The sequence below is a fragment of the Triturus cristatus genome, chromosome 6 (genome assembly GCF_964204655.1).
Source record: "Triturus cristatus chromosome 6, aTriCri1.1, whole genome shotgun sequence".
Classification (NCBI taxonomy): domain Eukaryota; kingdom Metazoa; phylum Chordata; class Amphibia; order Caudata; family Salamandridae; genus Triturus; species Triturus cristatus.
This window is the reverse complement of record NC_140589.1, coordinates 32,894,024-32,916,929: the sequence shown is the minus strand read 5'-3', so window position 1 is coordinate 32,916,929 and position 22,906 is coordinate 32,894,024. Positions and strand designations below refer to the sequence as shown.

The 22,906-nt window shown below is 43.9% G+C and overlaps 1 protein-coding gene across 1 annotated transcript in view; it reads left to right on the top strand.

Moving 5' to 3' along the window:
- The window catches only part of LOC146813696 (solute carrier family 22 member 7-like), a 259,319-nt gene extending 236,993 nt beyond the window's left edge, over positions 1 to 22,326 (top strand). Inside the window, exons 9-10 of the mRNA XM_085610184.1 lie at positions 20,859 to 21,065; positions 22,193 to 22,326. Of these exons, the coding sequence (XP_085466310.1) occupies positions 20,859 to 21,065; positions 22,193 to 22,253 (268 nt within the window). The 3' untranslated portion in view covers positions 22,254 to 22,326. The remainder of the gene's footprint in view (positions 1 to 20,858; positions 21,066 to 22,192) is intronic.
- The last annotated feature ends 580 nt before the right edge of the window (positions 22,327 to 22,906 follow it).

Here is a 22,906-nt window from a genome sequence, read left to right as displayed (position 1 = left end):
GGTTTTGTCCATGTTTAGTTGTAGGCAGATGTTCTTCAGCCACCTGGTGACTGCTTCAATTCCATATTCTGTTTGGAGATGTGGGGTACATTGGATAGGGAGAGAATGAGTTGGGTCTCGTCTGCATAGGATACAATGTTGAGTCCGAGTTATTTAGTCTCTTTGGTATTAGTTTTATGTGTAAGAAAATGGCAAGATGGTCAGACCGTTCCAGATCAAATGGGTCATTTTGTATGATAAAGTTTGGGAGAGGAAATAGAAGTTAATTAGCATTACCTTTTTTGTGAGTTGGTCGAGAGAGTGAGGGTCAAGCCGTGCTCATATGTTTTGTAGTGAGTGGATTTTTCAAAATATTCTATGGGATGTTACAGTCCCCAAGAAAGATGTTTTTGCTGTGTGCTTTTTCTTCAGCACAATAGCTTTTCAGCTTGCTCTGCAAATACTTTCTTGCGACCTGGGGGATGATAACTATATAGAATTATATGTGGGTAACTGTGAATAAGGGTGATTATTTTAGTGAGCGGTACTGAGTGACATCAAATAGACAACGAGAGCGAAACTCGAGTTGTTGATGTCACTCGGAACCCCAAGGTGAAAAACATCCCCTTTATTTATAGTTACCTATTTGTAGTTTTATGCTATTGTATGATTTTTTGATTTAATCTCCCACTGCTGTCATCAGCTGTGCAGGATTAAGGGAGTTACCAGAGCCATGCATAACATGGTCTTTCCTGCACCTGCTCCTGTACCTCTAATAAACTTGGGGGCACATTTATGAACCCCTCTGCATTACTCTTGCACCAAGCAGTGTGGTGCAAGAACGACACAAATTATAATTGAAGTTTAGGAAGCCAAGACCACCTTACATGGCCCTGAAGGACTTTCTGAACCTCAAGTAATGCAATACAGCACAAATTGTTATGTTGCAATACTCTGTGGCAGGAAGCCATTCCCATGGGCGTTGCATGGGTGTTCCCACACAACATCCATGGATTTTGACACATTCTCAGATTTACCTTGAGTGGTAGACCTGGGAATGTGCAAAAACCTACACTTCCCATGGTAAGGTATAATGATGAGAAATATATTTACTTCTCTCCGATTTTTCCTCTTTCAGCACATATAGAATGAGCAAAACACGTCTTGGGATTGTTTTTGAGCTGGAAGGTGCCCCTTCCTGCAAAAAAACAATCCTTCTTACAACGCTGGCACTTTTGAACCTTTGTATACGGGTGTCTGCATTGGTGCTAGGCTGCCATAAGGGGACCAACATAGGGAAAAAAGAGAGGAATGCACCGTATTGACTTAAATACAACACATTCCTGCCAATTCCCTATCATGCAGTGCAGCACAGCGAGGTGACTTGCCGCACTGAACTGCGTGACATGGCCATAGATATGGCCCTTGGTGTCCTGCCACCTACCCTCACTGCCCCGCCCCCCTTCTTGCCATCACTTTGTTCTTCCACCCAAATTTTCATCGAAAATTGCGATTCCTTCAGAATCGCGACTTTGGTTTTTTATACATATGGGCCGATGCACTTTATTTCTTGTTTCAGAGGGTGAAAGATGGGTAAAGCTGACAGCGGTATAGGGGGCGGCGTGATGGTAGGTACCATCACGCCACCCCCTATACCGCTGTCAGCTTGCTGTAGCTGAGAGCAAGTGGATGATGTCAGAGGCCAGGTGGAAGCTGATTACAGGGTGTGGCTCACAGGCAGAGGGCCCACACACCTACAGGAAGCAGGTATTGCAATTACAGGGAAACCTTGGCTCACCACAACATGGCTGCAGAGGAAGGAAAGAAAGCTGGAAACCCCAAAAAAAAACAACCCCAAATTTTCTGAGAGGGAACTGGTGGTGCCTACCAAGGAGTGCGTGGACAAAATCGACCAGCTGTTTGGGAAGGCGTCCCAGCTTTTGGAAGGAGATCTTGAATTGAAAATGAATTCCCTCGAGTTTACACAGCAGACTATCCCTGAAATCAGGAAGAGACTATACAACCTTCGCTCCTGAACAAGGACAAGTTGGCCACCAGGAAGGCAGATGGACAGAAGACTAGAGGCAGACCATCCACACACTCCCCCCTTACTGCCATGGAGAAGCTGATTGAGGTGACCCTTGAAATAGAAAGTGTAAGGGGGTTTGGGAACATACACACCTCCTTTTCAGCAGGCACCAGCCAAGGTAAGTCATCTGTCTTTATGTCCAAGGCCACAAAGTAATCCAAACCACAACACATACAGCACAGCTAGTAAAACTCAATTGAGGTACCTGGCTCACCCAAGCAATGCATTATGGGAGTTGTAGTGCAGGGCACTCCATTAGTGTGTAGTACTTAGAACTGATGACCAGACCAAACACATGTTCACATCACCAACATGTCATGCACACATGCGGCAGAGTGACAACATCAAAGTGCCAAAAGTGTATCCCATTTATATACAAATAGTATGTACAAATATCCACCACAGATCTCAGCCCGGATGAGACTGCACCTGGGACAACTGAAGGGGATGCAGAGACTGTCATATAGCCAGACCCAACTACACCAATATCACCGGCACCCTGCACTTCAACACCAACCCGCAGGATGCCGCCACAACTCCACTGCGCCCCTTTATAGATAGTGAGGGTGCATAATCCACAGTGGTAGACCCCGGCACAACAGTGACCAGGCTTGTGGCCAGCCACACAGACATCATGGCAGGAGTTGCAGGAACACCTACCATCTATGGGGCCTGGAGCGATCCATCATGCGTACACAGTGCCTGCAGATTAAAAAATAGGTGGGGTCATCAGAGAGCTGCAGCGCCTGACCAAGTCAGTTGTGAAGGGGCAGGAGTGATGGCGGATATCAATTGAGCCCACCAAAGACAATACATAGGGTGCATTGACACCTTTACACGGTCAATTAACTTTCCTACCATTACGTCAAGGAACTTGTGGAGAAACCTAAAAAATGAGTGCTTTGTGACCCCCCCCCCCCTCCCCCCCCCCGCCACCGCTATCACTGACTGGTAGCTCCATGACACTAGGAGGCGCAGGCAACCAATATCTGCACATGGGAAAGTATAGCATTATTCTGCAGTGTTGGTGCCTGTAGCTGTAGTTGTAAATCAGCAATCAGGTCAAGTATGACCTGACTACTCAGTCTATACCTGTCTATGGTCTCCTCTTCTGTCACGCCAAATAGGGTGACCCTCATCCTGAATATCCTCTAATGTCTTTGCCTCCTCTTGTCTTTCACTGCCAGAATTCTCATCCTCCTTGCCAAGATGTATAATGCTGTCATTGTTAGAGAGCCAAATGCATTTTGGGGCTTTTTCAGCCCAGTCACAAATTGGTAATTCTTAGTAAATGTGGTTCTGATTTGCTAATAGGTAATCACAATTTGTGATTCCCTAACTTCCCAATTTCCAAATTGTGATTCGTATAGGAAGGCAGTCGCAAATTGCAACATCGTTTGAGGCATTCGTTCATGCTGATTGCCAGTTTTTAATTTCTTCGCGGCCCGATTTAGCAATCCAGTCAGTTAAAAAAATTCAATATCTTTTTGTTCATTTAAGGCTTTAGTCTTATTACCCAGTCCCTCTCTCTGCGGTCCCTGAAAACCCCATCCAAATTAAAAGAGAAAATTGATGTCCTGTGATATGCCAAGAAAACTTCATCATTCTCGGTTGAGTACTCCCAAATCATTAAAATCACAGAGTAAATTTATATTGAAATCAGAAAGTAAAGAGTCCCAAGTCAATTGCTTTGAAGCAGGATTTCAAAAGGTGAATGTTGTATAAAAGAAACAAGATTTGTGCAAATCTAAGTCTACTGTTGGCTACACAAGAATGAGCAAAACATATTACAAGTGCGGAGGTCTTCCAGCTGCAGCACTCACAGTGGCACAGCAGTGGCGGTCCACCGTTCACAGAAGTATGACTTTCAAAGTCTTACCGGTGGTAGACCACCAGCTGCACCAGGTAACAGTCATTCCCTGGCAGTCGCAGAGCTGCGCCACAATGTAAAATGCTCAACCGGACTGCGACAGTCCCGCTGACCGGATGTATGACGTTACAACGCATACATTTACATCGCGGTACACTACATCGCGGTTTTAACAACGCAAGTCGTTACAACGACTTGCGCTAGATGGCGCTCTAGGACAAGGAATAGGACTTAGGAGTAGTATAATTTACTATTCCAACTCCAGTCTACGTACAGTAGGGAAGGTGTTGGATAGTAAATTATACTATTCCTTGTCCTAGAGCGCCATCTAGCGCAAGTCGTTGTAACGACTTGCGTTGTAAAAACCGCGATGTAATGGCATCGCGATGTAATCCCCGCGTTGTAAACGATGTTCCCCCGCTGACCATATTATGAGTTCCTGCACCACCAGTTATTTCAGAGCGGGAGCCCCACCGGGAAAAGGCTGGCGGTGCAGGGACAAAGGTGGCCGTACAGGGCCCCATTCCCCCCAACCATGGGGATACATTCAGGGGGCACAACATGTTCCCCCTGTCTGTATTCCCCCAAAAGTTCCAGCACGGTAGGGACGTCAACAGCCATGCCGTGCTGGAACTTTGTTTGCAGATCCCACACAGTGCCTGTTTTCCAGGCACCAACATGGGAAAGGCAAAGGACTGGCTGCCTTACTTGAGTTCAACTCCTAATAAGGCGGGTGGTCCTTGCATGGCTTTGGCAGTGCTGTGACGGCAGAGAGCCGGCATAGCACTGCCAAAGTCATAATCATTCCCTTATTGTTTTAAGTGTGGTAGTTTTAAGCATGTGGCTACATAAGAAACTTGTCCAGCTTCAAATCCCAGGTGTTATTGATGTAAAAAATCTGGAAATTTCTCTAGAGTATGCAAAGCTAACATCGATGAGCATGGAACAGGAGATAGAAGAGACTAAACTTCAATTCGAATGATTGGGGAGGACTCATCCGAGAATGACAACGTTTTTGTTGTGATTCATGTAATAGCATTTTGTATCCTGAAATCAACAGAAGGTATGCTTATAATCCACCCAAATGCAAAGTATTGATTGCTGGAGTAAGTGTGGATATGTGGGTAAATGTCTGCTCACAATTCACTATAATCGAGAAGGGTAGATAACGTAAATTACCTGATTTGAAATTGGAAAATACCCATGCAACTCCTGTAGGTTCTTGTGATACAAGGTTACCCCTGTTGGGTTACTTTGAGTCTCAATTAAACTTCAAAAATAAGTCTATTATGAGTAAAGTGCATGTGGTAGAAAAAGGTAAAATGCTGTTAGGATGGATAAAGCAAAAGAAGTTTTGAATAACGCCTAATAAATGAGACAGACAAATGGAAGAGTGCATTCCCAGAGGTGTTTAAGGACAGGCTAGGCAAAATAAAGGGTTTTTCATATCGGATCGGTATTAAGAAGGGTTCAATTCCTAAAGTCCATAAAGTGAGGGGAGTTCTCTTGGCCGTGAAGGAAGCGCTAACAACATCACTAGATACATTGTGCTCTGAAGGGATTATTGAGCCAATAGAGGCATCAGAATGGCTGAATCCTATCATATTAGCAAAAAGGCCAATGGTAAGGTCCGCATGTGTGTTGATATTCGCAGACTCAATGACAGTATATGGGTGGATCGCCACCCGTTACCAAATATAAACTACATGCTGAGCACTTTGGAGGAGGGTGGGTGTTTTGCAGCACTAGATGTTTCAAAAGCTTATCACCACATTGTTTTGCATCCTGATAGAAGACATCTGACTTCTTTCGTAACACCACAAGGGGCTTTTAGATATTCAAGGATGCCATTTGGTTTGGCCTCTGCCTCCGCAGTCTTTCAACTGGTCATGCAGAAGGAAGAAATAGATTGTGTCACCGTGTTTCAAGATTACATTTTAATTTATGGGAAGAACAAGCAAGATCGTGATGGTGTATTAGAGCAGGTTTTGAGGAAATTGCAGGTGTCAGGGCTGATTCTAGGGATTTACAAATGCAAGTTTGCAGTTCCAGATGTTGAGTACTTGGTCCATGTGATTGGGCAGAGGGCATCAAACCCAAACTGAAATTTTGGAACCCATTCATCTTGCTCCCAGTCCAAAGAACAAAGACCAACTCAAATTTTTCTTGAACTGACTGATTACTATGCAAAGCTTGTTAATCATTTTGCCGATATATTAGGAGCACTGAAGTTGTTTCTAAAGAAAGGGGAGAAAAGTGTATGGTTTAATGAATGTGAAAAACCATTCTGTACTATCATAGAATGTATAGTCAAAGCTCCTATATTGAAGTTGTATAATCCTGGGTATAAAAGATGCCAGTGCATATGGACTATGAGCAGTACTCTAACAATGACATCAAGGAAAAGAAAGGGTCAATGCATTTGCCACAAGAACTTTAGGGGAGTTGATGAATGCTACTCCGAGATAGAAAAGGAGACATTAGCTTGTTGGCAGGGGGGTTGAACATTATAGGAGATATTATGAGGAACTGAATTTGAAATAAGAACAGGCCACAAATCCTCTTGTGAATGTTTTTACAACAAAAGAAGGAGGGAGGGCTGCTCCTCAGATAGCAAAGTGGCTATTTAGGCATCAAGAGTTTACCTTCAAAATAAGATATGTCCCTGGTTCAAGAAATGTTAAGGCAGATTGCCTATCTTTGAATGATTGGTTGATTATCACGGTTACCAATTGATCCATTTATTGATGAAGGAATCGAGCAACATGAGGCGGCTGATTGGATTGTTGCAACGGTGGATTTCCTTTTGGAGGGAGCTATCACTGAAGGTAAATGGAAGTATGCTATTGATGCTGATGTAGAATTGGAAAAAGGAAAGAGCAATGTATCCAGTGTTTGGAGAAAGGAGTGGAAGGATGATGAACTGCTTGGGAAATATAAACCTGTTTGGACAGAATTGTCAGTGGTGAGTTACATCTTGTACAGAAGTGAGAAATTAGTGGTTCCTGATTCTATTCGAGTAAAACTGATTACTCTGTTGCATGAAGGTGATGGGGCCATGACTGCAATGAAGCTCAAGGTGTGTATGGATTTCTGTTGGCCTGGAATGGACAGGGACATAGAAAGGCAAGTGAGAGACTGTGATGTGTGCATGAATAGTGATAAATCCTTTGTGGTCAAAAAGTCACCAGTTGTGCCTATATAAGCTCCCGATGGTGCATAGAGAAAATTTGATGTATGCCATAGTCATGGAAGACTATTTTTCAAAGTGGCCAGAGGTCTGGATTATCAATGAAGTAAAGTCTGATGTAGGGATTGGATTTTGTAGGGAGGTGTTTGCAATAGAGGACATCCCACAGGACATTGTCACGGACAATGGTCCACAATTTGTTTTGGATAAGATGGCTGAAATTCTGAAATCTCACAACATATGTAATCATAGAACTGCCTTCTACCATCCCAGGGAAAACGGTTTAGTTGAGAGATTTAATAGTGTAGGAGAGTGTTTGTAGCTGGCCTCTAAGAACGGATGTGGATTTAGGAGCATTTGTGGAATTATAGGTCCACAGAAGAATCTCCTGATATGCGCCTTAGAGGGAGGAAACCTGCAACAATTGCTTTTCCCTGTATGGATGAGAGGTGGGATGGACAAGGGATACGATGAAGAAGAGGTAGCAAGAAGAGTGAGAAAAAAGCAGTATGAGTATTGCTACATACATAAAAGTAAATTGAAGGTAAATTCTCAATGGTTTGTGCAGATACAATATGTGCGGGTGAAATTGGGGACCATCGTAAGGAAGGTAGACTCTAAATTTTTGGATGTTAAGAAAGTTGAGAAAGTTCTTGACAACACTTTCATTCTTGAGGGCAGTGAGAAGTAGAGCATTAGGAGTCTGGTTTCTTGCAGCACAGTAAAGCAAGAATTTGTTGGTCCAGGTGCTTTACACAGAGCCTACAGCAAGGATACACGTGAATGGACTGTTTTCACGACCCATAAACATTAACAGAGGCACAAGGCAGGGATGCCCCCTCTCTCCCCTGTTGTATGCTCTAACAGCGGAACCTCTAACCCGCACACTCAGGGAGTATTACAGTCACCGTGGACTATGGTTTCCTCTATATACGCTAATAATATCTGTGTACACAGATAACACGTTGCTATATGTGTGGGACCCTGAATGGAAGTTGACACCAGTGCTAAAGGAGGTGAAAAGGTTCGAGCAACACTCAGGTTCAAGAATCAACTGGACTAAGTTTCTGGTATACCCATTAGCTACAGACACCAATCCACACCAATCGGACTATCCAATTGCATGGACTACAGATTCCATACAATATCTGGGTGTGCAGATACACACAGACCCTGAAGTGGTGATTCGCGGAAATTGCGACAAACCATATAGAAACTTACAAAAGGGATCGAGAGGTGGATTAGACTCCCGCTGTCATTGCTAGGATGCATAGTGGTCGTGATAATGATAGTTCTCCTGAGGCTACTGTTTTATTTTGTAAATATTCCAATCTCTTTGCCAAAAACGTTCGTGGTCCGGTTGGCCTGGGCTGGAAAGCAACCCAGTGTACAGTGGGAAACATTGACTAAATCATACGCTACTGGGGGGCTCAACGCACCGGATTTCGAAATGTACTATTGCGCTGCGCAACAAAGGCATGCTTTGCACTGGTTGCACGTATCATACGATGCACTCAATCAATCAATCAATCATAGCATTTGTAAAGCGCACTACATACTCGTGAGGGTCTCAAGGTGCAGGGGGGGAGGAACGCTACTACTGTTCGAAGAGCCAGGTCTTGAGGAGTCTCCTGAAGGTTAGGAGGTCTTCGGTCTGCCGTAGGCGGATGGGGAGGGTGTTCCACATCTTGGCGGCGAGGTGGGTGAATGATCTGCCGCCGGTGGTCGCTCTTTGGATGTGGGGGACAGTGGCGAGGGTGCGGTCTGGTGGGGGAGTAGAGGCTGAGTCGGCTGTCGAGGTATGCTGGTCCGGTGTCGTGGAGTGCTTTGTGTGCGTGGGTGAGGAGCTTGAAGGTTATCCTCTTGTTGATGGGGAGCCAGTGCAGGTCTCTCAGGTGGGGTGTGATGTGGCTGCGGCTGGGGATGTCGAGGATCAGGCGTGCAGAGGTGTTCTGGATGCGTTGGAGCTGTTTCAGGAGTTTGGCAGGGGCTCCTGCATAGAGTGCGTTGCCGTAGTCCAGTCTACTGCTGACGAGGGCCTGGGTTACCGTCCTTCTAGTTTTGGTGGGGATCCACTTGAAGATCCTGTGAAGCATGCGGAGGGTGTTGAAGCAGGCGGAGGAGACGACATTGACCTGCTTCGTCATGGAGAGGGTGGAGTTGAGGATGACCCCTAGGTTGCGTGCGTGGTCGGTGGGTGTAGGGGGTGCTCCTAGTGCAGTCGGCCACCAAGAGTCGTCCCAGGCCAAGGAAGTGGAACCGTGGATGAGGACTTCCGTCCTGTCCGAGTTCAGCTTCAGTCGGCTGTTTCTCATCCAGTCGGCGACGGCCTTCATTCCTTCATACCACATATATATATATAAAAAGGGAGGAGGTGAGCCCATTGTCACTTCCGCAGCACATGATGCAGAAGGCACACAGAAGATACCTTGTCATAGACCCAGTAGGCGCCACGCGAATCCAATTTCATGGAGCCGCAAAGCTGAAAAAAGTTGACCTGCTATATTCCCCGAAAATGCCCATAGAATGGTGTGAATGGCTGAAGAATTGCAGAGATAATGCATTTATTCATGCAATGCATAAGTTGAAAATAAACACAATGGGTGACTTCTTCAGGGAGGGGGTGGTTAAGACATGGGACCATCTGCAGGACACTACACCAACAGTCACCCAGCTTGAGAGATATCACTTTTATTGGGCAAGGCAGGCGCTACATGAATCGTTGGGAGACAATATACTGGAGCCTCCAGAATATGCAACACTAGCATACCTGTTACATACACGCTCCCTAAATAGGTCAATATTAGCGTTGTACTCACTTGCAAGAATGGACAATAGCCCCTTACAGGCTAAAGCCCTGCAGGACTGATGCATCGAAGTAGGAATACACATAACTGAGGAACAGTGGTGGTACTGCTGCGCTAATTCTAAATCCATATCACAGAATGGCAGACATCGCCTCATTCATTACAAATTTCGGCAAGGAGTATATTATGCACCTGCCAGGCTATACAGGTACGGGCTGAGAAAGGTTGATAGGTGTGACCGATGCGGCACAGCGGGGGCGGATTTTACCCATTTAGCATGCTCTTGTCCAGCAATACAAAAATATTGGTCAGAAATTATGGGGGCATTACAGGACATGTCAGAAACACATATGCCCCAGACACCACTGGTAGTGGTGCTGGGTTATGGCAAAGCGATACCCAAAAGCGTCAGGAAGCTGATTGCATTAGGAATACTGATAGCAAAAAGAAGGTTAGCCATGAGATAAAAGAAGAGAGGACCTGTGCCTACACTCACAGAATATTGCACTGACCTATCACATTGTAATACTCACTCTGATAATTACAACGCTCTCATACCCTACGCGGTGTAGACCAAAAAAACATTTGGGAGCCATACCAATCATACCTAGCACGCAGAGCCTCCGCTGAAATCACTGCAGATAGCCAAAATAGTACAGGTATCGGCTAGACTGTTGGGTGCTGGGGGTTCCAATCTGAAAGGGAATTGTACTTTACGTGCAAAAAAAGTTCTACAGGTAGTTACTTGAAGATAATGTGGAAGCCAAGTGTGGGGGATAGGGGACTGGCAGTGCTCAATTGCAATAAGTTAGGATGGACCACATCACTCGCAATGTAATTGGTAGATGTATCGAAATGTCTCAGAGTGTAGGATGAGAAGTTGAAGCCGTACAAATGCACAGTATAAGATGAGGGTTACAGAACTATTTGTTGTTTTTGTTCTATTGTTTTTCTTATTACAAAATGAAAAAAAAGTTTACAAAAATATATATTAGCATTCTACTACAAATATATGTTGACATACGCCATTATGTAAGGAAATCTGATTCTGTTTTTTTTAACTCCCTATTCTGTCTATCTGCTTAGCTATTGACTTGGAACTAATGAAAGACAGCATGGAAAGTCAAGCATAAGGGCCTACATTGTTTGAATTTTATTAAGTTTTTAAAAAAAAATGTAGACACCAGACGAATTGTTTTCTGTCCGTATTTGTGTGTAAAAATCTGTAAAAACTGAGAGTGTTAAGTATTAAAAAAAAGCAAGAATTTGGAAAAAATGAAGATAGTACAGATTCTTCTTCTGGTGAGAAAACCATCAGGCTTTATGCAGAAAGAAAAATAGTAATTTCAACATGGCTCGCTGACTATATAAGGTAGTCATAATCTGCATTATGTTATATTATCATTAGCTGTAAATGTGTTATTTAAAAAAAATTGTCATTATCTAAATTCACTGAAAAAACCATAGGTTTCAGGCACGTTATAGTTAGGAATTAGCATTTAAAAAACCTTAGAAATTCACTGAAAAAACCATAGGTTTCAGGGGCATTATAGTTAGCTGGACTTTTCACTCGTACAAAACCATTGAAATTCCCCCGTTATAGTTAGTTCAGCTAACTATAATTCGCGCGCCCGCAATGCACTGCTGATGAAGTCACATATTACATCACTCATGACATGGTCAGTGACATCACTCATGACATCACTGATGACATCTCAAATGACATCACTGATGACATCATCCAGTGAATGTGTGTTTTTATGAAAATTACATATGTTTTATATATGTATATCTCAAGGTCGATGGAAGAATAAATGGGTATATAAGTGTCTAAAGGGATGATTTGTTTTTGAAAAATTGATTGTATAACTGACTGATTAAGTGTATCTTAGTGAATACATGGCTTAGTGAGTAATGTTTAAATGTGTAAATATCTGTATCAGTCTCTCACTTTGTGTATAAGTGGCTGCATGGGTTGGTGAGTAGCTACATGAGTGTCTATATAGGTTATTAATTGGTTTTTTGAGTATCAGTATGAGTGTCTGAGTGTCTGTATGGTTCGGTGGGGGGTATTACGTAGTGCGTAGGTGCATGAATGAGTGACTCACTGTTTGTATGTGTTGAAGACAGCATGTGTGCAGGACTGTATGGGTGGATGAGTGTGTGCATGGGTGTGTTAGTGAGTGATAGACTGTCTCAATAGTGTCTTTATGAGTAACCACATATGTTTTAAACTAGTATATGTGACTATTGGTGTATATAAGTGAGTATATAAGTGAGTATATGTGAGAGTGAGAGATTGAAAGAGTTCCTGTATGAATAAGTATGTGTTTCTATAAGTGATTGTTTAAAAGACTAAGTATGTGTAAGTTTCTGTAGAAGTAAGTGTGGTGGTGTGTGTATTACTGTATATTCAAGTAAATGTATGTTTGATTCTTTATTGGCATGAGTGACTATGTGTGTGAGTAACTCTATGGATGAGTGGCGTTGTGTAACAGGATGTATAGGTGTGTGAGTACATATGATGAGTGAGTACATGTATGAGTGACTGTATAGGACTGTTGGTGAATGAGTGGATGTGTATGTGGATCTTAGAATTACTGAATAGGTTGTTGTAACTGGTATTGGTATGTCCATTGTTTTGAACATTGTAGTTTCTATTTTTGAATGTGTGTATCAAAGGTTATATTAGGGGAAGAGGAGGTCTGCCACTCTATCACAAGGATGATGTCATCAGTGATGTCATTAGTGATGTCATTTGAGATGTCATCAGTGATGTCATGAGTGATGTCACTGACCATGTCATGAGTGATGTAATATGTGACGTCATCAGCAGTGCATTGCGGGCGCGCAAGTTATAGTTAGCTGAACTAACTATAACGGGGGAATTTCAATGGTTTTGTATGAGTGAAAAGTCCAGCTAACTATAATGCCCCTGAAACCTTTTTTTTTTTTCAGTGAATTTCTAAGGTTTTTTAAATGCTAATTCCTAACTATAACGTGCCTGAAACCTATGGTTTTTTCAGTGAATTTCAAAGGTTTTTTAAATGCTAATTTCTAACTATGCCTACAGAGATAGGACATGTGAAGAAAGAAGAAAAAACGCACAGAAAGAAAAAAAAGAACTGCAGAAAGAAGCAACAGAAGTCCTCAAAGACAAAGAAAAGTGCAGGAAGAAGGATAAGGTGCAGAAAGAACAAACAGAAGAGCAGAAAGAAGCCTTGTTGCAAAATCATCCTGTACCCTCAACTTTTTCAGACAAATACTGGTGGTAACTGAGTCTGACTAACCAGTCCTAGAGCCAGTGCTATGTTAAAAGACACTCAGAATACAGTGAAAACACCTACATACACTGGGGAACACTATGCGTTGGGGTCCCCCTGTGATTAGCATGACCTCCTCTGTAAGCCCCTAGTATATAATAGGGCAGGGGATTAAAACTACCTCTTAAAACGCGCCACAGGGCGTGTTTGCACACGTCCCCTCACTTCCCCACTGTGTAAACACGCCCTGTGGCCGTTTTAAGTTGGGAGATTAAGTCCCCTTGAATCCTGAGGGTCCCTAGGGTCCAACTAGACCACTAGGGACCTCCATTAAGCGCCACAGAGCTGCATTGCAGAGAGATGTAAAAAGGGGCACGGCCTAGACCACCTCTCTGCAACGCAGCGGAGTGGTGCTTACTGGAAGCACCTGGTGGGCTAGTTGGCCCCCAGGGTCCCTCAGGATTGAAGGGGAATTATTTCCCCAACTTAAAACGCGCCACAGGGCTTGTTTGCACACGTTAACTCAGGCCCCGTCCCCTCCCTTCACCACTGTGTAAACACGCCCTGTGGCCGTTTTTAGTTGGGAGATTAAGTTCATTTGAATCCTGAGGGTCCCTAGGGTCCAACTAGCCCACTAGGTACCTCCAGTATGCGCCACAGAGCTGCGTTGCAGAGAGGTGTAAAAAGTGGCACGGCCTGGACCACCTCTCTGCAAAGCAGCTCAGTGGAGCTTACTGGAAGCACCTGGTGGGCTAGTTAGCCCCCCGGGGCCCTCAGGATTGAAGGGGAATTATTTCCCCAACTTAAAACGTGCCATAGGGCGTGTTTGCACACGTCACCTCAGGCCCCGTCCCCTTCCTTCCCCACTGTGTAAACATGCCCTGTGGCCGTTGTTTAAGTTGGGAGATTAAGTCCCCTTGAATCCTGAGGATCCCTAGGGGCAAAATAGCCCACTAGCTACGTCCAGTAAGCGCCATTGCAGAGAGGTGTAAAAAGGGGCACGGCCTGCACCACCTCTCTGCAACGCAGAGCAGTGGCACTTACTGCAAGCACCTGGTGTGCTAGTTGGCTCCCAGGGTCCCTCAGGATTGAAAGGGAATTATTTCCCCAACTTAAAACGCGCCACAGGGCGTGTTTGCACACGTCACCTCAGGCCCCGTCCCCTCCCTTCACCACTGTGGAAACGCGCCCTTTGGCCATTCTAAGTTGAGAGATTAAGTCCCCTTGAATCCTAAGGGTCCCTAGGGTCAAACTAGCCCACTAGGTACCTCCAGTAAGCGCCACAGAGCTGCGCTGCATAGAGGTGTAAAAAGGGGCGTGGCCTCAGAACACCTGTCTGCAACGCAGCTCCCTGGCGCATACTGGAGATACCTGTTGGGCTAGTTGGCCCTCAGGGACCCTCAGTATTGAAGGGGAATTAATTCCCCAACTTACAACTGGCCAGGGGGCGCGTTTGCAGAGTGCTACAAGAAGGTGGCGTGGCCTCCAGCGCGATGCCGGTCTTTTATTTATTTAATTTTTTTAAGAAGGAGGGCTGTGTGGCCCCCCTTCTTTTTCTAATTTACTGGCCCTGGGGACCCCATCCCCCAGGGCCTGCACCCTAATTTTTTTTGTTGAAAAAAATTAATTTGGCCCTCCCAAGGCCTTAATCGGCCCCGGGGACCCCAACTCCTGGGTCATGGCCTTTTTTTTATTTAAATTCTTTAGGAGGGGGTTGCGTTGCCCCCTCCTCAGGCCACTTATGGCTCCGGGGACCCCATCCCCCGGGGCCGGCCTTTGTATTTTATTATTTTAAAAATATATATATTTATAGAAACACCTAGGACATGCTGCCGTATGTACCTATCACCATGACGATTTGCGTGATATTCATTAAAAGGCGACTATGCATAGAATGAATCCACTTGGAATGTATTTACACCGCTAGTGAAGCTCTGACGTGTCTGACGCCCTACCGTGCCTAATCCCGTAGCCCCCGCCGGTGGGTACTCTCCAAGTAGACACCCTTGTCGTTTATTTATACAAACATGGGTAGCTATTGACGGGCACATTTAATATACACGCACACCAAGCCATTCAAAGGGGATTCGACAAAAATTCGACCAAACTATGCAAGAAATCCCCCTCACGGTTAATAAAAAACACATCCACCGCCGGATGTGTAATACTTTTTATTTTACTCTCTGGAAAGGAGACGAACCTCACTTGAGAGTCACAGCGTGCTCCTGGCTGAGCCCAATGCTGTGTTACATCCACCAGTGCCCACCGATTGCCTCACACCTCTGTGTTGTATTCCACCAGCTAGTGCGTATGCTATGACACTCTCTAGCCCATGTGCACTGTAACACCACCCCGTGAATATGTCATGCCACACTTGCCTTCGCACGGGTTATATTGCCCCATCTAATGTGCCTTCCTCCATGTGTATGTTATAATGTACAGCGCTATGCCATACATATTACAATCTGGGATCCATATCTTTGTCACAGTGCATATGCAACGTTACACTCCCCAGCACATATTTTACATTACAACTTTAGAGACTAGTTATGTTACACAACACTGCCCTGTGCATATTTTATTTCACGCCCCGGTTCATCTTATATCACACTTTTTGGTGCATAGTTTATACCATATACTACATCTAGTTTTCATTTTCAATCGTGCTCTCAGGACTATGTTCTATATAACACTGCGTCCACCTACCCTTTTCACGGGCATTACATTTTGCAATGGGTGGAGGGTCAGGGGGTGTTTCTGCCAAGTGAGCCCGGAGTCACAGTCACAAACGTCCTCTTCTTCCTGAATAAAAGTGAGATTATGCTGCATACTTGTTCATATTTTAAGTAGTTCGCACAGACACACATTTTAAAAACAAAGTTCCTAATACCCACCTTCTCTGAACAGTTAGCTTGCTGCCCCATCCACCTCCTCCCTATCCTCTGTTGTCTGAATCCATGGACTAGCCTCCTCCCTCCTGCCATGCATGGTCTGATGTGCTGCCACTGCCCTCCACTTAGCATGATGTACCAGTCCACTCCTTCTGCCCTCCATTGCCCAATTCTATGGTCCATCATTGACCTCCTGCGTAGCCTCTGTGCTTAGCTTGCTACCCCTATTCTCCTTCCCCCTGCCCTCCGATGTCTTTGTGCATGCCCCTGCTCCATCCTTTTTGCCCACTATGTTCCATGGACCTGCCACTCCTATCTACTCTGAGTGTTCTGTTGAGCTGCCACTCCCCTCCCACCTGCCTAGCATTGTCAGATGACTGTAACCTGTCCCTGCCACCTCCACCCTGCCTCTCCACGTGCCATGCCCCTATCCCCTTCCTCCTGTCCTCCATGGTCCATTTTACTGCCACACCCTTCTGCCCTCCCTGATCTGTTGTGCTGCAACTGCTCCTCCTGCCTGCCCAGTGCGGTCTGTTGTGAGGCACCTTCCCCTGAACTCTCTTGTCTGTGCCCAGGCCCTGACCCTCCCTTCTATCCTCCATGGTCCTTTGTGCATGCCTCTGCACCCTCCTTCTTGCCCATCATAGCCATTGTGTTGCCACTAACCCTCCCGCTTGCCATGCATGGTCTTCTGTGCTGCCATGGCCCCTCCCACCTTCCCTGTGTGGTCAGCTAGCTGCCCCTGACCCCCTCCCACCTTCCCTCCATGGTCTGTGTGTATGCCACCATAGTCTCATTGTTGCGCTCCATGGTGTGTCTTGTTTCTAGTGCCCATCCTGCCTGACCTCCATGGTCATCTTGCTGCTCCTGCCCTGCCACCTTTCCCCCAGCCCTCTGTTTCCATGTGCAGACCCCTATTCCCTCCCTCCTGGCTGGTCTGTTCCATTGTAATGCTCCTGATCCGTCCCTCCTGCCCTTTATGGTCTGTTATGCTGCAGCTTTCTCTCCTGTCTGTCCATTATGGTCAGCTAGCTACCATTGCCTCTTTCCTATCTGTTCTCTGTTGTCCATGTGCATGGTCCTGCCCCCTCCCTATCGCTTTCTATGGATTGTTGTGTTGCACTCCCGTCCCGCATGCGCCGTGTGGTGTATTGTGCTGCTGCAAACCCTGATGCCTGCCCTGTAGGGTCAGTTTGGTGCACCTCTCCATGTCCCTCCTGTCCTTTGTTATCCGAGTCCATGTCCCTACCCCAATTCCTCCTGCCTACCATGATTCAATGTACCATACTTGCGAACATTTTGAACTTGGTAAGAGGGAGATTTTGAAAAAAAACTGGGGTATTGATTTTCCCCTTTGAGTTACATTGAAAAAGAGGAGATTGTAGACAGGAGACAGATCAAATAAAGCCCATTTGAGCTTAAAAACATTGGACGTTTCCTGGCTGAAACGGGTCTGTTGGCATGTATGGTTGTACTACCACTGCCTCTTCCTTCTGCCCACAATGGCCTATTATATTGCCACAGCCTCTCTTGCCAGTCCTGTATTGTTGGTTTGTTGCCCCTGCCCCCCTTTCCACTGCCCTCCATAGTCTGTTGTGCTGCCACTGCCCTTCCTGCCTGCCCAGTGTGGTCAAATTGTTGCCTCTGCACTCTCCTACCTGCCTTCAATTTTCAGAGTCCGTGCCCCTGGCCTCTGCCTCTCAACAGTATCCCAATGAACAACTGGATTGCTAACATTCTATATTTATTACAAAAGTATGGAACGCCTGACGTCATCTTGATGTAATCAAAACTGTAATACCTAGAGTATTTCCTTTAGAAATTACATATATGAGAGGGTCTTATTTGCATCAAAATTATGGTTAGTCCTCTAAAAAACTAAAATGAGGACATATTTTCTGAGTTTTCAAATAGCGACAAAGAACTTTTAAATTATTTGTAATCTTTATGTTTTTCAATCCAGTTGACCACTTGATTAAATGTTGCACCTTGGCGAGAGGATGTGGTGTTACTTCCAGAGCTGCAGACTTTGCAACTGGGGAACCAGGTTGGAGTTTCTGCTTCAGCTCAACATTCTGTGATTGTGGTCAAATCACTTAATCTCCCCATGTCTACAACCAAAATTAATTTGATTTTGTGTGTTGTAACCAATGCTCATGTAAAGCATTCCAATACCTGACAAGTCTGCACTATATGAAACTGCAAATACACAAAAAATAAGTGTTTTGCACACTTCTGTCATTGGGCTACATGTGGGCTACATCCGGGTGATATTTGTGCTGCATTTAGTCTCTTTTGTGTCTGGTGGCCATCTTGGGAGATTTATTTGTTATGAAGTTTCCTAATTTCCTCATTTACTACAGTCTCCTCAGTAGGAAATGCTTTCAGTTTTTTACTTTGATTCCATCAAGAAGGTATTCAGATATGTCACACATTTGCCATAAATTCAGAAGGTTAGCACTCTAGTTGCTTATTTGATCACTGTAGTAAAGCTACTGCTCACCAGGGAAGTCTGCTGCTGGTATTGAAAGTGCATGTTTCAGTCTGCATGTCAGAATTTTTTAATGAAATAGAAGAGGATTTGAGAAGTCACTCAAAATGTGCCCTAATTTTTCTTTCTGCAGCACTAATCATACTTTCTATGGCAAAATGAACCCCCTCATTTTTTTCCTTTTTAAATTAAATGTTTTAAGAATTACCACTTTATTCCAACCAAGATAGCTTCAGGTGTGCCATACGTTTGTCATAAGTAGGACTGTTAGCGCTCTAGTTGTTCTTTAGAACACTCTGGGAAGCTGCAGTAGAACACAAAGGAATCAACTGACAGTCTCTGCCCTTGTTGGCTGTACATGTTTTACTGAGAATGTCAGACTTCATTCTCCATGACTGAGAAAGATAATGTGAATTTACAGAAAATATGCTCTGAGTTAGCTTATAGATCACCTTCCAAACCTCTATTTCATGATTCATGATATCACAGCAGAAGGCTTTTTCACATGGTAAAATCACCTTAGAACATACCACAATTCCTAAAATGAGTATGGTACCATCAACAAATGATTTATAATGTAACTAAAGTCTGAAAACCTTCTATTAACTGCAATGCTTTTTAATGAGGTGCCATTGTGTATATTGGTCCCAAGATGGCTGCCAACACTTCTTGGATGAAGTGCTGACAGCCAATCAGATCTCACGATGAGATGTGTGGTTTGGCTCCGCCCAGATATATATGTGATTTTACTTTTGATTTTCTCAGGAACTACTAAACGGATTTACACCATTTAAGCAAAAGGCACATGCCTGACCTGAGGACTACCTCTTTGCCAAATTTGAAGTAATTCTGTTCAGCCGTTCGGGCTGTACCTTCGACTAAAGGTCCTATGGGAAAATGCATGGGGAAAACGTGTTTTGGGACCCCCTTTTTTCTCAGCCCCGGCTTGACGAATCACCCCGAGACTTTCAGGGTAGGAGCTGAGCGGAGCGCCCCATTAGTTTTGAAAATTTCACGAAGATAAGTCAACCGGCGCCAAAGTTATTCAAAATAGAATTTTCAGATTTCCTATGGGAACTCGGTCCTAAATATAACTATCTACTGGCGACCGCCAGTAGATAATATATGTTATTTTGAATAACTCTTGTATTATATGTATTTACATAAGAACATTTTAGAGAGTTTATTATAGACTGAACAAATTAGTTATGTAATTAGTTAATTTCTACGGGGGAAGATGTGTTATATTCTTATGTTGGTGTTGCTTTAAAGGCAGACTTTATTGTTGTAGATGGATTCCTTCAGTAACAGTGGACACATAAAAAGATTGTTTCCCATTGATTCTACAGCATTAAGGAATGCCATGCTGTGCTAACATGGCTCTCTGATATCAGTGAGATACTGGCTCTTAGCTTTGATGGAGAGCAGAAGCATAGCTTTGGGCTGGGAGTGGGAGGTAAGGCATAGAGAGTAATGAGGAATGGAGGCAGGACATCTGGTAATATTTTCATATATTTAACAGAAGTGGATCAAAGTGAGGTTGGTGGTGTGGGTGGGTGTAGCACACCATTTTTATAAATCCATTTAAGTGATTGTGACCATATGCAGTGGGCAGGTAAGGGGCCAGAGACCTGGTATTTTTTAAGTATTTGGGTGGGAGGATATTAGAGAGGGTGATATTTTAGGGTTGTTTTAGTTGTGAGTAATAGCATTTTGATTCACGTAATAGCATTTTGTACACTGAAATGGATCAACAAAAAATACTGAATGATCCTATCCTCGTCACCAGTGAAGGAATCCATCCACAACAAATGCTGATTAATAGGATTTATTGTGACAAGACAAGTCACCTACAATTGAGCACCACAAGGTGTGACAGCATCAACTGATTCCCATAAGTACAGGGGGTGGGCAGGCATGTTGCCATTTCTCCAATGGCACTTATTCCCCAGAGGGATGTTTGACCACAGCAGAGACAGAACAGTCTCTGGTGTGGCCAAACTGAAGGTCCATCCACATTTAAATTGGGCGGGCAGACCTTCCTATTGGTGGTAAGCATACTCCATTGCCATTGCAAAAAAAGTATACACACCACCAGTAAATAAATCAGGTCCTCAATAGCTATTGGAATGCATCTCTCAAATAGTGTTAAGCTAGCTGATGATGTGTGCTGTGCATTAATGTGTAAATATTGGTATAGCTGTGTATGAAATAAATTGCCCCAGTCTGGACATGGATATCTTTGGCTTCAGGCTTTTCTTGAACTCTGTTCTTCCAGGCACAATGGCTTTGGATTCAACTCATTTATTGGCCGCATAGGCACATCTGTGGCTCCACTGGTCCTGCTCCTGGATGAAGTATGGAAGCCTCTTCCACAGGTTATCTACTGCTCGGTGGCCATTGCCAGCGGCTTGGTGACTTATTGCCTTCATGAGACTCTCAACATGCGGCTACCTGAGACAGTAAAGGATATTGAAAAAACACAGTAAGGCTTCCTCGTGTAATCTGTATGTATTGCTATCTACAGGAGGAACATCTATAGGTTGAACATCTTCAGGAGTCTACAGAGAACATGTAAATACATAACTAATACTATGTCAAGCCTCTCTTGGTGTGCTCTGTTGGCTTTGTATAACCCATTGCAATCTTTCCTGTATCTCCTTTCCCTTTCTTTCTGTAATTCACCTGACATTAGAGAGTAAATCAGGAATTTCACCAAATTTACCTTCCCAGTACAAGGTCTGAGCACACAGTTTGAGTTAACTTTCTGTTTTGTATATAAATGCACTAATCTGATTACATGCTAATGCATGCCCACAACATTTACGCATGACTATTTTTGCCTCCATTAGACTATGCTTGCAACATTAGGTCTTGCGTTCCAGGATTCATCCCTCGCATCAGAAACATGACAAATAGTGGGCACGGGGGAAATGAAATTAAACGAACACCAGAAATTCTGTCTCAAACCTGACAACCATCTTGTTAGCATAATTTATAAATGCTGAGTCAATTGCAGTGTTTTTGAAGGTCTATTTAGAAGCTCAGATGGCAGCTTTGCAAATCTCCATTAAAGAACATATCCTATGAAAGCAGCACAGGATTTTTATGTATCTAAATGAATAAGGTGTAAGCTCCTTAGAATGCAGAAACTATGAGAAAATTGTTTAAAGAAATTACAAGATTATTTTTATTGGGGTGTCCAAGATGTCTGTTATCCGAGCATGCAGATCAGCACCTTTGTCTATGTCACATGTCCATCAAGTGCAATCCTCTGAAGCAGAAAACACTAACATACTTAAAATGGAATATACTACTTCCTGGAGTAGGAACGTGCTTGGATGCTGTGCTGCTCTAGGTGAACAAGGATAGTAGTGGACTGTGTTTTGGCCAGATAGCAGCAAGCCTTTCCCTGCTTTTGGCCTTGAGTATGAGTAGATGTGTGACCTCACTCAGTGTGACACAGTTTGTTAGCAGTGGATTTGAATGGGTTATCAAAAACTTATTTATAAAATGGGAAATACCTGTTAAATGTCAATTAGGTAATTGCTGAACAATCATAACTCTTTGTGGTTTTCGATTCTCATAAATAAATATATTTTTTGTCAACAGGGATGACTCCATGAGCCTCACGGTGGATCCAAAAGAGGTCGTTCAGATGCAGAAATTCTAGCAACACTCCTGGTGCTCTGCAGCAGTCTGGCTTAAAAGGACACTAAAGATTCACTGATATAGCACAAGACTACATGTCCTAGAATCACAGATTTTAAATGATCCAACCATTTCTTGGCTGTAACTTTCACTTTTTTTAGTAAATCTCAAAATTATACCAACTGTTGATATGTTTTATATCTTTTGTAAAGCACTACTCTCTACAAACCTTTAAAGTAGCTTGGAAATTGCTTAGTCTAATTGAGGTTACTGCACATAGAGGAGGGCTATACAATTACATTCTTGAAGACCTTGTGTCATTCTTGATGGCATTGGGGACGCTTTTATGCAGTGTAAAGCATTGAGTAAAACTTCATCCTAATTATGTGTATCTAATATGAAAGCAGCATACCCTGGTCTTAAGGTCCTGAATGAGCTGTGTGGGGCCAAGGGTCCCTTACGGAAAGGAAGGTGTTCATTACTAAGGGACCTATAAGCATTGCAGAACAGGTGAATCCTTATTCTTCTGGAAACCATGGTAAAAGTAAGTTCTTTGAGTCTCAAATGCTGTAGGAGAGAGTGAGGTTGGTAGACCCTAGTTTGGTACATCTGTGCTACAATGCTTTCCAAACGTTTTGAATGTTTCTGGACCAACATCTACTTCCCAGCCAAATT